Source organism: Manacus candei, unplaced genomic scaffold (genome assembly GCF_025592945.1).
Source record: "Manacus candei isolate 608988 ecotype Guabito, Panama unplaced genomic scaffold, ASM2559294v1 h1tg000082l, whole genome shotgun sequence".
In the NCBI taxonomy this organism is placed as follows: Eukaryota; Metazoa; Chordata; class Aves; order Passeriformes; family Pipridae; genus Manacus; species Manacus candei.
In genome coordinates, this window is record NW_026138130.1 from 3,047,785 (window position 1) to 3,061,553 (window position 13,769).

General features: G+C 43.2%; 1 protein-coding gene across 5 annotated transcripts in view; it reads left to right on the forward strand.

Annotated features, from left to right (window-relative positions):
• The window catches only part of POC1A (POC1 centriolar protein A), a 74,398-nt gene extending 63,962 nt beyond the window's left edge, over positions 1 to 10,436 (forward strand). For 3 of the 5 annotated variants that reach the window (XM_051811458.1, XM_051811461.1, XM_051811460.1), the window contains one exon: positions 10,028 to 10,337. In XM_051811458.1, coding sequence (XP_051667418.1) covers positions 10,028 to 10,126 — 99 coding nt within the window. In that variant the 3' untranslated portion in view covers positions 10,127 to 10,337. Of the gene's footprint in view, positions 1 to 10,027 lie in introns of all 5 variants that reach the window. The other 2 variants (XM_051811462.1, XM_051811459.1) reach the window with 2 other exon arrangements.
• The last annotated feature ends 3,333 nt before the right edge of the window (positions 10,437 to 13,769 follow it).

The following is a 13,769-nucleotide window of genomic DNA, read 5'->3' on the forward strand; positions in this document are numbered from 1 at the left end:
TCTGATGATGGATGTGTAATGGCTCCTTTTCAACTTCATAGGTGTTTAGAGGAGGCAAATATTGCAGTAAACAGTACGTGTGGGATTTAACCTAAATATAAGCAATGCAAATATCTGTCGAAGATATTGTGTAACCGTAGAAAATTCCAAATGTTGTTTAAACCTAGCAGAAAGAGAAACTGAGATCAGTGGGGGAGGAATAAATTAGTAAGTTTAGGATAAAATTGGAAATACCCCGAAATAGTAAAAAACCAAAAAGCTGCCTCGAGTAACTCTGCATTCTGCAACCTTTTACCTTTTTTGTAGCTTTTTTGCCATCTTTGAAGTCCTTAATTTCTCATTGGTTCTAATCTGTGTATGTTGTGTTTTGTATTAACACCATTTTAATGCATTTGTACAGGTAGATGTTCGTGACACACTGTTGAAGTGGCTTCCTAATTTTTCATTTTCATGCCAAGGTTTTGATATTTAGCAGCAAAACAAACCAACACCAAACAAGCTTAAGCAAATGAGCCCGGAAGAAATCCTTGTTCCTGGACTAAGGGAGGAGGTTCCTCAAAGAGCAGGGATTGTCTTTGTTCTTGTCATAGTTTTCAACACTGTGTTACCATGATATAATGTACCAGTGGGGGAAGGTTAAAGTTGTGAAAAACTACTTTGGGAAATTATGCAAATATAGGCCTAATTTATTTTCCTAATATTTTTTTCTGTAGTTGTCATTTCAAGGCTTAAACGTGGTATCATGTAAGAGTGGGAAGGAGAGAAAATACTTTCAATTTCTGCTGAAAGGGGTGATAGTAAGACATCAGGCTGTCATCTCTTGCCAGCACACAGCTTTGTTCTCTGCTGCACACTTGAAGATGCATCATCTGCCACTCACAATTATTAGTACCTTCCCTCTGCTGATTTCCAGATGAAATGAGGTGTTAAGTACTTGGATCCAGTGGGATTTTTTTTTTATTCAATTAAAAGGTCTCTTCCAAACAGTCACCAATAACTGAGGCTGTAGAGGAGTTGTGCCACACACAGCAGACTTGCTCCATCAGTTTGGCACCTCAGTTCTTACCAGAGGGAGATGAACCGAGAGAATCTGGTGGCTGTTGTATATCACAACTAGCAATAACCACTATAGTGAATAGATTTACAAAGCTTCATTCTTACATTGTTGATTTTGTGCTAGGATTTAATTCTTTAAGGTTTTGGCAACTTTCAACTGGTCTTTGATTCAATGAAGCCCTTTTCTCTTCCTCCTTCCCAAAACCCTGTCAGGGCATCTTACTTGTAAGAAAGTGGTTTAATGTGACCTGACAGGGTCTTTGTATTTTCTCCTAAAAGTGGTTTGTGTTTGGCCATACTTCACATGCAAATAAAGTTAATGTTTTACTGCCTTTTTTCAGAAGAGTAGTACATGCTTAATAATTCTGTTGCCTTAAAGAGAGGAGTGAAGTTGAGACCTTGACATAAGTTAGTTGTTTTTGGATTGCTTAGATACTCTGCTTCCCCTTTGTAGGGAAGCAAGCAATTCACATCTGGCAAAGGAATGAGGAAGATGACAGTAATAAATGTATGATACAGATGATTTGCTCCTCCCTTTCCTGCAGCTTAGTATCTTGTCAGTGTCTCAGTGTTTAAAAATCCTCTACTGGCATTTCAGAGACACGAAAAGTAGGAAAATGCAGGCTGTTTATCAATTAATTTTTTTAGTGAAGGATGGATCTCGGTATCTCAGTGCCTATATGAAGAGATGTGGTGAATATTAAAGTTTAAGGGGAAAACAAGGTGATTTTTCTCTCTTGGATAACTTCCTAGAACAGAACGGTGTGTTTTGGCTGAAAAAAAAAAATGAAGCAGATCTTAAAGGTTTACTTGGTTCCAATGCATTTTCTGCACTTAGAGCTGAAGTGCCCTTCTGAAAAGATCATCTGTGAGTAACCATGTTGGCTGCAGTGGAAAACTTGCATTTGCAATGATCATCTTCAAAGAGTTTATATATTCTTGTCCTCACTTCAAACACCTCCAGCTGCTGTGTTAACTCTGTTGATCTGGTGGGCAGCAGGCACTGAGGCAAAAGCTGCTGGTTTTATGTGGGAAGGGAGATATCTTCTCCAAATGGAGAGTTCAGAACCAGGTTAGCATAAAAATTCATAAATAGCTGCGATAATCCACCCACAGGAAATGGCTTTATATGCTTCCCCAAACTAATCTTGCATTGAAGCTGGGAGAAAACAACACAGTGAAATGGAGAAGACTTGATAAATCTGTAAAATAATCCACAGCCTGAACTGAAGGACAGTCTAGCTCATGTGAGATTAAAGGATTATTGCACTCCAGAAAAGACTACAGGCAGAGGGGGGGAGAAAAATTGTTTTAAATGAGGGTTTTTTAGCATAAAAAAGACTGGGACATAAGTGAGTTGCTTTTTAATTAAAACTGAAAATGTTTGTGTGTGCAGCGCTTATAATGAAAGTGAGTGAAATCAAATTTTTATTCCTTTTTTTGAGATGTGGCCTCCAAAGCTTGTGTTGGTGAGGAATGAATGTGGCCCCTCTCTTCTGAGAAGCATTGACTGTAAATTAAGCAACTGCTTTAGTTAAATATATGCTTTTGTGACTTCAAGTAGTTACAAGTCAAGAAGAAAGATTTTTGGGGGGGTGTTTCATAAGTGCTTCTACTTTTGCTTTGCACAAATGTCTTGGTTTCTGTGTTGCTCTCAGGACCTGAACACCCATGGGTTATAGGTGAACCCAAAACACAGGAGAAAAACTGTAGGGAGTTTTTATTCCAAAAGAAAAGGTTTGAAACATTAATAAAAAAAGTTCCCATCTGAAAAACCTGTGAAATGTTAGATGAGCTTGCTTTTTAAATCTTAATTTAGAGGACAGAGAGGCTATTTCTTATGAGTCAGACCCATCTCTTGGATATTCAGTAGCTTTGATCTCTCACTCAAAACAAATGAAGTGCCCTGCTTGTTGCCAGTCCTCTGTGTAATTCAGCAGAGCTCCTTTTATTTTTGTGAAATATACTTCCTAAATATACTTGTTATAAAATCTTGATGCAAATACATTTTTCTTATTCCTAAGACTGCCTAAATTAAGTGCACTCCTAGGGATATTTCTGTATTAGCAGAACACTGTCTGAAGGCTGGCTTTTCAGGAGTGCTGATCATCTCCCTGGATGTTCACAGGACCTTCACCTTCCATTTTCCTTCAGTGGGAAGGAACACTAAACACCTCCCACAATTTGTTTTCACAAGCAGACTTTGAAGATTAATATAAATTGTTATTCAGCCATTGGATACCAGCAGCTGGGTTCATTTAGGTGAGTGATTTGCATTCTTTCAGAGGCAGGGGACGGATATGGGAAGGCTTTGAAGTCTTTGTGGTTGGGGAAGACCTTTAGTCATTTGGGGTTCTAACCTCTGTATTGAGCAGTTGCTGTCATGGTACGTGCCTGGATGTTTTGATGTAGCTCATCATAACTTGCTGTGTTTTATACTGTGGTGAAACTGGAAGTCTCCTGACTGCTTTTGCTGGGCTGGTCTAGCCCCAGAGGTCTGGGAGCTCTGCACCAAGGAAGCTGCCCAGAAGCCATCAGCCATTCCCTTCCAGAAACTTGCAGGATCTGATGCAAGTGCCACCAGTTTAGCTTTGGCTGATCGACTGTCAAGACTAAAGCAACAGCAATGGGTGATGAAACAGTGTCAGTAAGAGGACAGTAAATTGAAAGGCTCAGGTGCAGAGGGCTTGTGTGCCTTGTGTCCCCACCCTGTGTGGGAGACACTGGCAGACCTGTGGCTCACTGTCTTCGTGGCTGGGGTTGATTTAATACAAAGGGCATCCTTTTCTGTCCCCTGGGGTCCCTGAGGTCACTGTGATACTGGTACTGACCATGCTGCTTGGTCTGGCAAATACTTGATGGAACTAGAATTTTTGGGTTCACTTGTATGATTTTCTTACTGTAAAAAGCAGAGTGAGCACCACATGTGATCACTTGTTGCTGTACTGAGTCTCCCACAGGAGTAGATTTGTGCATTACACCAAAGTTACTCCTATAATTTAGTGAAAGGGTTGGTAAACTGAATTCAAGTAGCTTCAGAAAGTGTACTGGGAGGTGGAAGAAGAGATGGCACCTGAGGTTGATAGAATGGTTTGAGTTGGAAGGGACCCTAAAAATCACGTAGTTCCAACCCTGCTGCCAGGTTGGCTTGTTCAAAGCCTCACCAATCTCATTGTAATAATCAGAAGAGGAAGTTAGCTGAGCAATACTGATTTTGAATTTTATGACTGTTTCTTTCTTGTAGTGCTTTAGGTTGCTAAATGTAAAAAAATTCTTTACTTTTCAAGTATCCCGAGTAGCACGTGTCTGACTGCTGGCTCAGGAGAGCTGGTGGGACTACAACCTTCAATAAATGTGCAAAACCTGTGTTGAGGGGTCTGTGGGACCTCCTTACCCACAGCTATACAGCAGCACTGAGATGTTCCTGTCCAACTACATGTGTTGTAGGAACAATCATACAAGTTTGGGGAATTTGAAGCATGTCCATAACTTAGCCCAGTGTGAAATATTCTATGCAAATAGGCTTTGTGAGAATTCACCTTAGCTTTGCATTCAAAGCTGTTGAGATGGTGAGGAGCCAGAGACCTTATTTAAAATGTCTGGGGTAGCAGTTCTTGTTTTACTCTGAGCTCATGAGGAGCTGTCATTTCTGTTAGAAATCATCCCACTTTTTTATTTTAAACCAAAACCTACTTTAAGTGTATATTTGATCTCTGAGATTAAGGCTTTGACCACTGGAGTTAGGCAGGTCCTGGTGTGTGAAGAGCCTTTTGCTACATTAGGTATTAGTAGCTATGAAGGCCTCATACCTTATACTGAGATGGGGCTTATTTCCTCTGCTGATCTAAACTGCCAGCTCTTGCTGAGAGTGCTTCAGAGTGTGCTGAACCCAGTATCTGGTTTGGGTCCCATTTAAAATCTGTTAAGATACGAATTTCCCATGAGGAGGGCAGCCCAACTCTCTCTAGGTGTGTGTAGTACTAGGAGGGGTCTGCTGGGGGTCACGAGTGCAGTGGCTGAGATGGAAAGGACACACTGACAGCATGTCAGGGCAGAACTTAGTATGGTAGGAAGAGAAGCTGCTACTTGCCTGACAGGTTCATGGTTGAACTTTTGCTGCACAAGTTCTCCCATGAGCCTTTCATCTTGCAACTGGAGTTTAAAATGCCAAACCATGGTTAGTGGAAGGAGTTAACTTTTTTATTTTTGGTAAAAGGCAGGTTTAGGACTAACCCTTCCTGCGGTGGTTTATATGACTCATTGCATTAGTTTAGAGAAGGGTTCCAAAGCTGGAGCTTACCTGGATATTTGATAATTCCTGATTCTGCACAGGACTGGATATATGCTGAGGGTTGTATTTAGCAGATGTTGGGGGAACATTTTAGTGATTCACGTGCAATAATGGGAGCCTCTTCTTGTTGATATTCCTCAGTTTAACCGGTGTATTGACAGGTTGGCATCTGTTCTCCTTTTTTGTAAGACTGTTTTTACTTTCCAATACAGAACCAAGGGGCCTCCTCGGTGCTGTACAGGAGCCTGGCTCCAGGTGTCAGGAGTTTGTGCCCTGCAGGTACCTCTGAACCCACTCATTAGCACTGGCCAAGGAGGCACCCTTGGATGCTAAAGCAGCATTTTCACGGTGCAGTTTACTTATACTTCCTGGCCATGTTTGGAAATGAAGTGGGTCTGAAATGACCATTTTTAGGGAGAACCATAAGAAGTTATAGCAGGGTGTGTAAGTCTTTGAAAACAAACCAGCGTTGGCCGTGCTGGTACAGAGGACAGAGCTCTTAAGCCTCCGACTCCGGGTCAAACTTGGCAAGTCTCACTGTAAATCCATGGGCCATCTGTGGTCCTCATTGTACCTCTTGCAAGGCATCCATCCCTAAGTTTTTTCCTTGTACCCATAGAGTGGAGTGGAGAAACTGTGGGCACAGAAACTTGGAAACTTCTGCATTTGTGGTGTGTTCTTCTGCAGGTGCATTTTTTTATAAACTGAAAAGAAAATGCTGTCTTCATAAATTAACATGTCAGATGGGAAAGAAAAATCCGAAGAGGCAGAAGTAATGCTTTTCTTGGGTTGTTTGATATGTTAGTGCTCTGCAAAATCTTTTCAGCATATGCTTAGAAAAACTGGTGGAGCAAACTTTTGAGGATCTTTTTATGTAAGTAAAACTAGAAAACTACTTCTGCCTCCTTTGAGATCAATGGAGAGAGGGATTTTCTGTTATGAATAAACAGAAATAGAAGTGCAAGTGTCATATTGTGCCTGCACAGAGCCAAGAGCACAAATACTGTTCAGCATCGTGTCCCTTGTAGGTTCAGCCAAGCTGTTGTTACCTGATCTGAGTAACTGCTGTATGGATACTTTTTTGGGGGAGGTCTCCAATTCCTGGTGATCAGTCAGAGCAGTGTTCTGTCCCTAAGGTATTAAGTGGCTAATTAGAGCCGGTGTGAGTGGCGCTTTGAAAAGCTCCTGAGCTGCTTGCGGGGCAGGATCTGCACCTTTGAGCTTGCACAGCTCGTCCCTTAGTGTGATGAGCTGAGCCTTCGTTATTCCACCCTTCTGTGCCCTTGCCCGCCTGCCCCCAGCTTCAGGTTAAGTCCTGCTTTAGCTAATAGCAGCCATCTGTCTAGGTGGATCTCTCCCGGCAGGGACTCCCACCGCGGCTCCAGAGGGTTGCTGTCGACCTCTGCTCCCTTAACTCTGTTTCCAAGTTTTCTTTGGCGCTGGTAGAACTGGTTTCTTTTGGCATTCAATTAGCACCTGCTTCCCCTTATCTGTCCTCCTCAAGAGCCCCTGAGGGGCCGCTGCAAAAGCTCCAACCCTGAGGCTGCTGGTTCTCAAACTGCCTCTGCCGCTTCATCAGAGAGGGGCATGTTTAAGAGGGGCTAAGGAATAGATACTGATGAAAGCACCTTGGAACTGCATCACAGATCACTGTTATTTGGGTTGAGGGAGTAAAAATAACATGGAGGAAGAGCATAAGGGGCTTGTCATCAGGTAGGCAAGCGTGACTGCTGGGTGCCTCAGATTAGGTGTCCTGGGGGAGGGTGGAGCTGAATATTCCCCAGAATTTAAAAAGTAAATAAAAGGCAGCTTTTTTTTGTCTACATACTTTCCCATTAATGTTCCAAAGAGAAGAGCAGGTTTTTTCTATGCTAAGTCTGTGAAGATAAATGAAGACAAATGTTGCAGGAAGTGTTGGTAGAAGTGATTTAAATTTTCTTTTCTGTGAAAAATTCCATATTCTGTCCTGGTGTCTGTAGTAATACTCAGTACGTTACTGTAATGTCAGAAATACTCCTTAAAAAAATAAATAGGTTGATCTTTTTTTCTCGTTTAAGCCTGAGCTGTTAGTCTTCTGCCAAGTTGAGGCAGGACTTCAATAAATTATCCAGCATTTACTCCCTGGTGCGTAATGGAGACAGTACTGTGCTCCTGACACAACAGGAAGCCCAGATCCTGCCACAGAGTGTGAACCTGGCTCCAGTGACTCCTCACTGAATCTGGCTGACAGTGCTTTCCTCCGTGCCTTAATTGTTGGTTCGTTATCTTTGGAAAGCCATCGCAAAAGCGGGCAGGAGTTGAATGGGTGCAGTTTCATTTGCCTCCCAAGAAGGACTTGCTTTATAAATAGCAACATGGAAATACTGTAAAACTCTCAGCCTCTAATAAAGGAGCTTTTCTTTTCTGTGCAAGTTACAATGTAGCACTAATAGCAGCTGGGCAGTATATATTTGTGCTTTCCCTTACCTTCCTAGGATGTCAGATGCCCTGTCTATTTTGGGCATCATATATCCAACTCTAAATGGACTGTAGTCATCGATTCCTACTTTGGACTTCCTGGATTTCATTTCTGACTGCTGCTTTTCCACATTTAGTTTCCAAAAAATACTTACTGCAAGCCTTCTGCTTATACTTACGTGCAGTTTCCATTCTAATAAACATTTTCCTTACAGCTTTCTCACAAATCCAACACTTTCTGAGGTCTGCCTCGCTTGCGCTCAGTCTCACGGTGCTGCCTGTAACAGCTCTTAACTCGTATTGACGGGATCATGGTGGCAGTAAATCATGGAACAGAGGAACCACGAGTAATCTGGGCATTGCTTCTAGCAGGGCAGTGTGGCCAGGATGTTAATTCAGGTGATTATCTTTCAAAAGGAAATTTGATGCAATGTTTCATTCCCCCTCTTTTTAACGGAGTGTTGAGTTACTAGTTCATTTTTTAAATGGAAAAGCCAGGATCCCTACTGCTTTTCATTCTCTGTCTGGTTGTTTGAAGGATAAAATCTTTGCTGTAAGCCCCTGGTAGACATTCAGCCTGCTGTGTTCTGCCATCAGTAGCTTTGCTCCTGATCTCTAAGACAGTCACTAGGCAATGGCATGGGTGGATGTGAAAAAGGTTAAGTCCTCTCTCCTTGAATAGGTGGGAAGGGCACCTGAGATGTTACCTGCTGGCTCCAAAACATTTGTTCTGGTTCTCTGTGTACTGCAGTTCTTGTGCCTCAGAGGGGTGGCAATAGAGGAAGAAAAAAACTTAAATGCAGCTTGTGCTGTAGCCCATGGAATATTTGGGCAATGCTGGGTTCATTCTTTCAGGTGACGTTTTCTACAGCTACAGCAGTGCTCTTCTGCCTTGCCACAGGTCAGAAATGAGAAATATGTTAGAAATAAGCTTTGAGCTATGCTTGGGGAGGAAAAAAAGGTGCATTATGGTAAATGCTGTGATGCACAGCCCTTCCTGACTTTGTTGATCAAGATGGCTTTGCCTTAGTGCCTGCTGTTGTTTTCATTATGTCTGTTTTCTCCCCCACTATTTGTCTCATTCCCCAAATCATTTTACAAGAGACTTTTCATAGTCTCAAGTGGCCTTAGCCAAGCTATTTCCTCTCTTTGTGCTTTCGCTTCCCCAGCTGTAAAATGGGGATAATGAGACCTGCTTGCTTTTGTCAGGCACTTAGAGATGTGCTTACGAAATGCGCTATTAAAAGGCTTTCTATGTATAACTGCTATACAAACAGCGGTTGTCCAAGTTTATTTGAATTACTTTATTAAAGCCCAAGGTTCTGAACATCCTTTGTTTTTAACAGAGGATGTTATTTATGCAGTAAAAATGCCCAAAATGTGAAGCTATTGATTGTTGCTGATAAGTTTATGGATATTAAAGCATTAAATCATCACCGCCCATTATCAGCCATTCTGGTGTCTTTGGAAGCTGAAAGTGGTTGTGCATTGCTGGGGCCCCTGATTATCTCAGAGTGATCAATAAAAGGTTTTCAGCAGAAGCTTTTATTGCCACGTGGTTAAAATGTTCTTCCTTTGCATCCTGTACACGATGACTTCAGCTCGAGGAGAGAGATAGAACAGTCCTTTGTGGGGTAACTGGATTACACAAAGAAATGTGGGCATTATGTTGAAGTAGATACTGCTACTTGGAGTTTCAGTTCCCTTCCACCACCTGCTGCACTCCCTTATGCTGGGAGCGTTTTCTTGCCTCTCATTGTGTTTGTCCAGCAAGTTTTGAGTGTTTTAATTACAGCAAACCCCACAGTATTCAGGGAAGGGAGGAAAGAGTTGGAAGCCAAGAGGTAAGTAAAATCAGAACTAAAACTGGGCTAGACTGTTTAAAATCTGTGTGTCTCGTTAGCAGAGGAGTGTCTGGTGTCTCATGAATGTGGAAGGACAGAACCTGTCCATGAAAGGAAATGCAGAGCCCCATCTGAAAGCATCGAGTGCTGAAATGGATGCTCAGTGGTGTCTGCAGGAGAGCTTTGTACCCAGCATCTTCTGTTGCTCCTCTCTGAAGTCCTGTGGTCCTCTGCCCTGCTAAAATGCTGACACTGGAGTTCCAGCCCTGAAATACCTCTAAATGCTCCTGTGAATTTAGCATTTCATTGCTCACTCAGAGTACAGTGTGTAACGTGGCTTTGTGAGCAGCTCAACAGCAACTTTCTCTTTGTTTTGCAGACAGTTTCCATCCTGGAGCAGAGGCTGACACTCACTGAAGACAAGCTGAAGGAGTGTCTTGAGAATCAGCAGAAAATCATTCAGAACAAAACGAACTGATTTCCCGAGAGAAGTCGGGAGCTGAAGGCATTGGGAGGTTTGAGGTTGTTTGTGTTCCCAACAGGCTGCGTGTGACTTGCTTTAACAATTTTGAGCACAATCTATTTTTCAATTGAAATGTATAGTTATTGTATCTGTAAATAGCTTTGTTACTTTACTAAAATAAAAGGAATATTTTATTCATAAGCGTGGATAACAGTTGTGATCTCTTGTGCTTTTCAGAGGTACAGCAGCTGGAATGTGGACTGAGTACTAACCAGGAAGGTCGCCCCTCTCCCACCTCTGGTGCTGCTAACTCTATTTTGAAGTGTTCAAGCATCTTGGAGTTGCCAAATGCCTGGCACAGGCTGTATTAGGCTTGTTGCTGAGGTGTGTGCTGGCTGTAGGTGACAAGCAAAGTGCTCTCAGGATATTTTGGGCAGTGGTAGCTCACCTCTGTTCTAGGGCCATAAAAAACAGGTGAGGGGGACTCAACTGGCACCTGTCTCAGCCAAGTCCCAGGTGGTACCTGGCAAATCTGACAAAGAGCAGTTGAGACCCTGGATGGTGTTTGTGTGATTAAACCCAATGGTGAGGTTTAGCCTGCTCCCTTGTGCAGTATATGAAAAACAATTGCTTGAGGCTGGAAGAGAGGCCCTGGTGTGTCATATGCAGGGGGGGTTCCAAGTGGATTTTGCTTCCTCTTTGCTTCTTAAATTAAAGACAGGGTAAGGGGAGAGGAAGGCAATAAATAGTGGAATGTTTTCTCCATTGTGGAACTCCCCTCTTCTCATACTGGACTGCCTTTAAGTTTTGGTCATTTTGCAGATGTTTTCACAGTTGAGTAGCTCATCACTGGCACCCTCCTCCCCTGATTGCTCCTGACTTTTTTGGGACTTTTTAGCAGGTGTTCAGTGTGTAGCTGCACAAGAATTTGGACTTCTGGGAGATCCTGTTCTCCAACACCTCTTCTGTTAATACACACTGGAAGTCTGCTTTCTTGCAATAAACTGTGACCCACATTCCTGGAGAAATGAGCCGCAGGAACCCTCCTCACACTGTCAGATCAGGCTCCTCAGCCTGGTCTGCCTCAGTCCCTGCCCTTGGTGGTCCCTTATGCCACCACTGCTTGCCAGCCTCACACAGCTGCCAGAGCCAATCTCCAGATGTGCTGTGGGCACTCTGGACTCTTGCCTGAGGACTGGCTGCCATCCTTACTTCACGTGGGGCTTAGCTGATTTTTAAGGCCAGCCTGTGTGGTTTTGCTTTTGGGTTGGTTTTTGGGTTTGCACCTCTTTCTGTTGCAGGCTGTGTTGGCTGGTACAGTGTCTCAACAGTGTTAATGCTCCTCGTCCCCCCTGGGTGAAGCTGCTCGTGTTTCCCTGCTGGCACTAAGAAGCTTCTGGTCTCCTTCCCTCGCAGTATTTTGTACATCTCTAAGAACCCCTTGCTGACAATATTTCACTCCTTCATTTGCAGGAGACTGAGAGCTTTCTCATTTCCATGCTTGGTTGATGATGAGTTTCTCTCTGCTCTGCCACAGACTTTGTTTTCTGTTTCCAAGCTCTTAGTCTGATAAATCTTTTTTTTTTTTCCCTTAGATTGCTCTAATGGAATCAATTCACTGGTGATGTTCTGTGCTCTTGCTCTAAGCTTTCAGTGGCTTTCTGCTGAGACTGACATAATTTTCATTGAAATGAGTTTATATGGTGATAGGGATGGGTGGGGAGGGGGGGATCCAAAGGTACATGTGGCCAATTTGTTGCTGGGAAAAGGCAGTTTCTGCCCTAATCTGCTGCTACTGAAATGATGACAAAGGTCAGATGCAAGAGCCTAAACTTTGAACTTGATCCTCAGTGTTGTGGACTGGCCTTTGGGATGGAGGTAAGAGCAGGATAGGAAAGTTTAAGCATTCCAGCATCAGTTTTTAAGCTTAGCTTTAAAAATAGCCTTTGCATCTTTTTAATGTATAGTTTCTAATGTCTTAGAGACCACAGAAGCAGTTTGTATCTGGTATTTTAGAGGGGATGGCAACACAAATGACACACTCGATGTGTGCCCAGAGGTGCCACTTCTGGGTGCAGTTGGTACAGATGCCTTTTTCTTTTCAGATGTTCTGAGTGAATCCATTTGAAAGACTTCATTGGCCTTCTAAAACAGATGAAATTCTTGGGTGCTTAGGGCAAGCCAGAAGGATGTAGGGTGTTGTGGCTTAACCTCAGCCAGCAACTAATCCCCACACAGCCCCTCACTCACTCTGCCTCATAGTGGGATGGGGGAGAGAAGCAGAAGGGTAAAAGTGAGAGCTTGTGGGTTAGGATAAAGACAGTTGAACAGGTAAAGCAAATTCCACATGCACAAGCAAAGCAGAACAAGGAATTAATTCACCACTCCCCATGGGCAGGCAGGTGTTCAACCATCCCCAAGACAGCAGGGCTCCATCATCCATAGCAGTGACTTGGGAAGACAAATACCATCACTCTGAATGTCCCTCCTTTTCTCCTTCTTTCCCTAGTTTTGTTTGCTGACCCCTTTGGGTCAGTTGGGGTCAGCTGTCCTGGCTGTGTCCCCTCCCAGCTCCTTGTGCCTCCTCCCTGGTGGAGTGAGAAGCACTCTGTGTAGGCACTGCTCAGCAACAACTAAAGCATCCCTGAGTCACCAAGGCTGTTTCCAGCACAATTCCAGAACAGGCCCCTACTAGCTACTGGGAAAAAAAATTAACCTTACCCCTGCCAAAACCAAGACTTTGGGAAAGTTGCTTTTCTGGGCTCAACTTCTTCTTTAATATTGTTGTACAGGTAATTCGGATTCCCTCTCCTCCTGACTTCCCATACCTACCCTAACAACTTCTGTACAATTTAGGTGGCAAGAAAGGTAATCTGAAAGGAATTACTTCTGACAGTACTATCTACCTCAAGCATTTCCTTGTCCTGAATCTCAGCAACTTGCACCCTCTTCATTCCCTCCCCTTACAACCTCTTTCTTACCTGGAGTAGGATATCAGGACTTAAAATGTACCAGCACTTCTATGGGGTGGTTATTGCTTGAGAGGCAGGCAATGTTTGGAAAATACAAGGGTTACGTTTTAATCCTTGTGCTTAAACACTGAGCAATAATCTCAAAAAAAAAAAAAAAAAGAAAATATCTGAGGAGCCCAAATCCTATTGCCTGCCTGTCTTGTCCTGAGGCTCCTTGCTTTATCCACTAAGCACCATGGTTTTTGAGCACTGGGGAGAGAATAGCCTCCGGAGTGGGTTAAATCCACTTTTATTTTTATAATCGTTATCTTTTTGTTGTTGTTGTTGACTTGGGCACATCTGCAGTGGCCAATTTGTGAAACTCTTAACTCAGGGAGCAGTAAAACAACCAAGTGAGGAGGAGCACTTGTTTGTGCTCAGGCTGCCATGGCCTCTGCACTGCATGAGGACATACCCTGCCTTGAAAACCACTTGTGGGGAGCTTTGTGCAGGGGGAGGCTACGAAGAGTTAAGGATTTTGTTTTGGATCTCCAAGGCACGAGGGAAGCCAAGTTCTTAAAAAAGTAGTTTAATTTGTTGCCATTACATTTGCCAGACGTATGACCTCACTAAACTTTCAGCAAGGGTTCTTTGTGCCGAGATTGGCCCCTGGGGAGCCCGGTGCTGCTGCAAATGGCTTTTTGGCT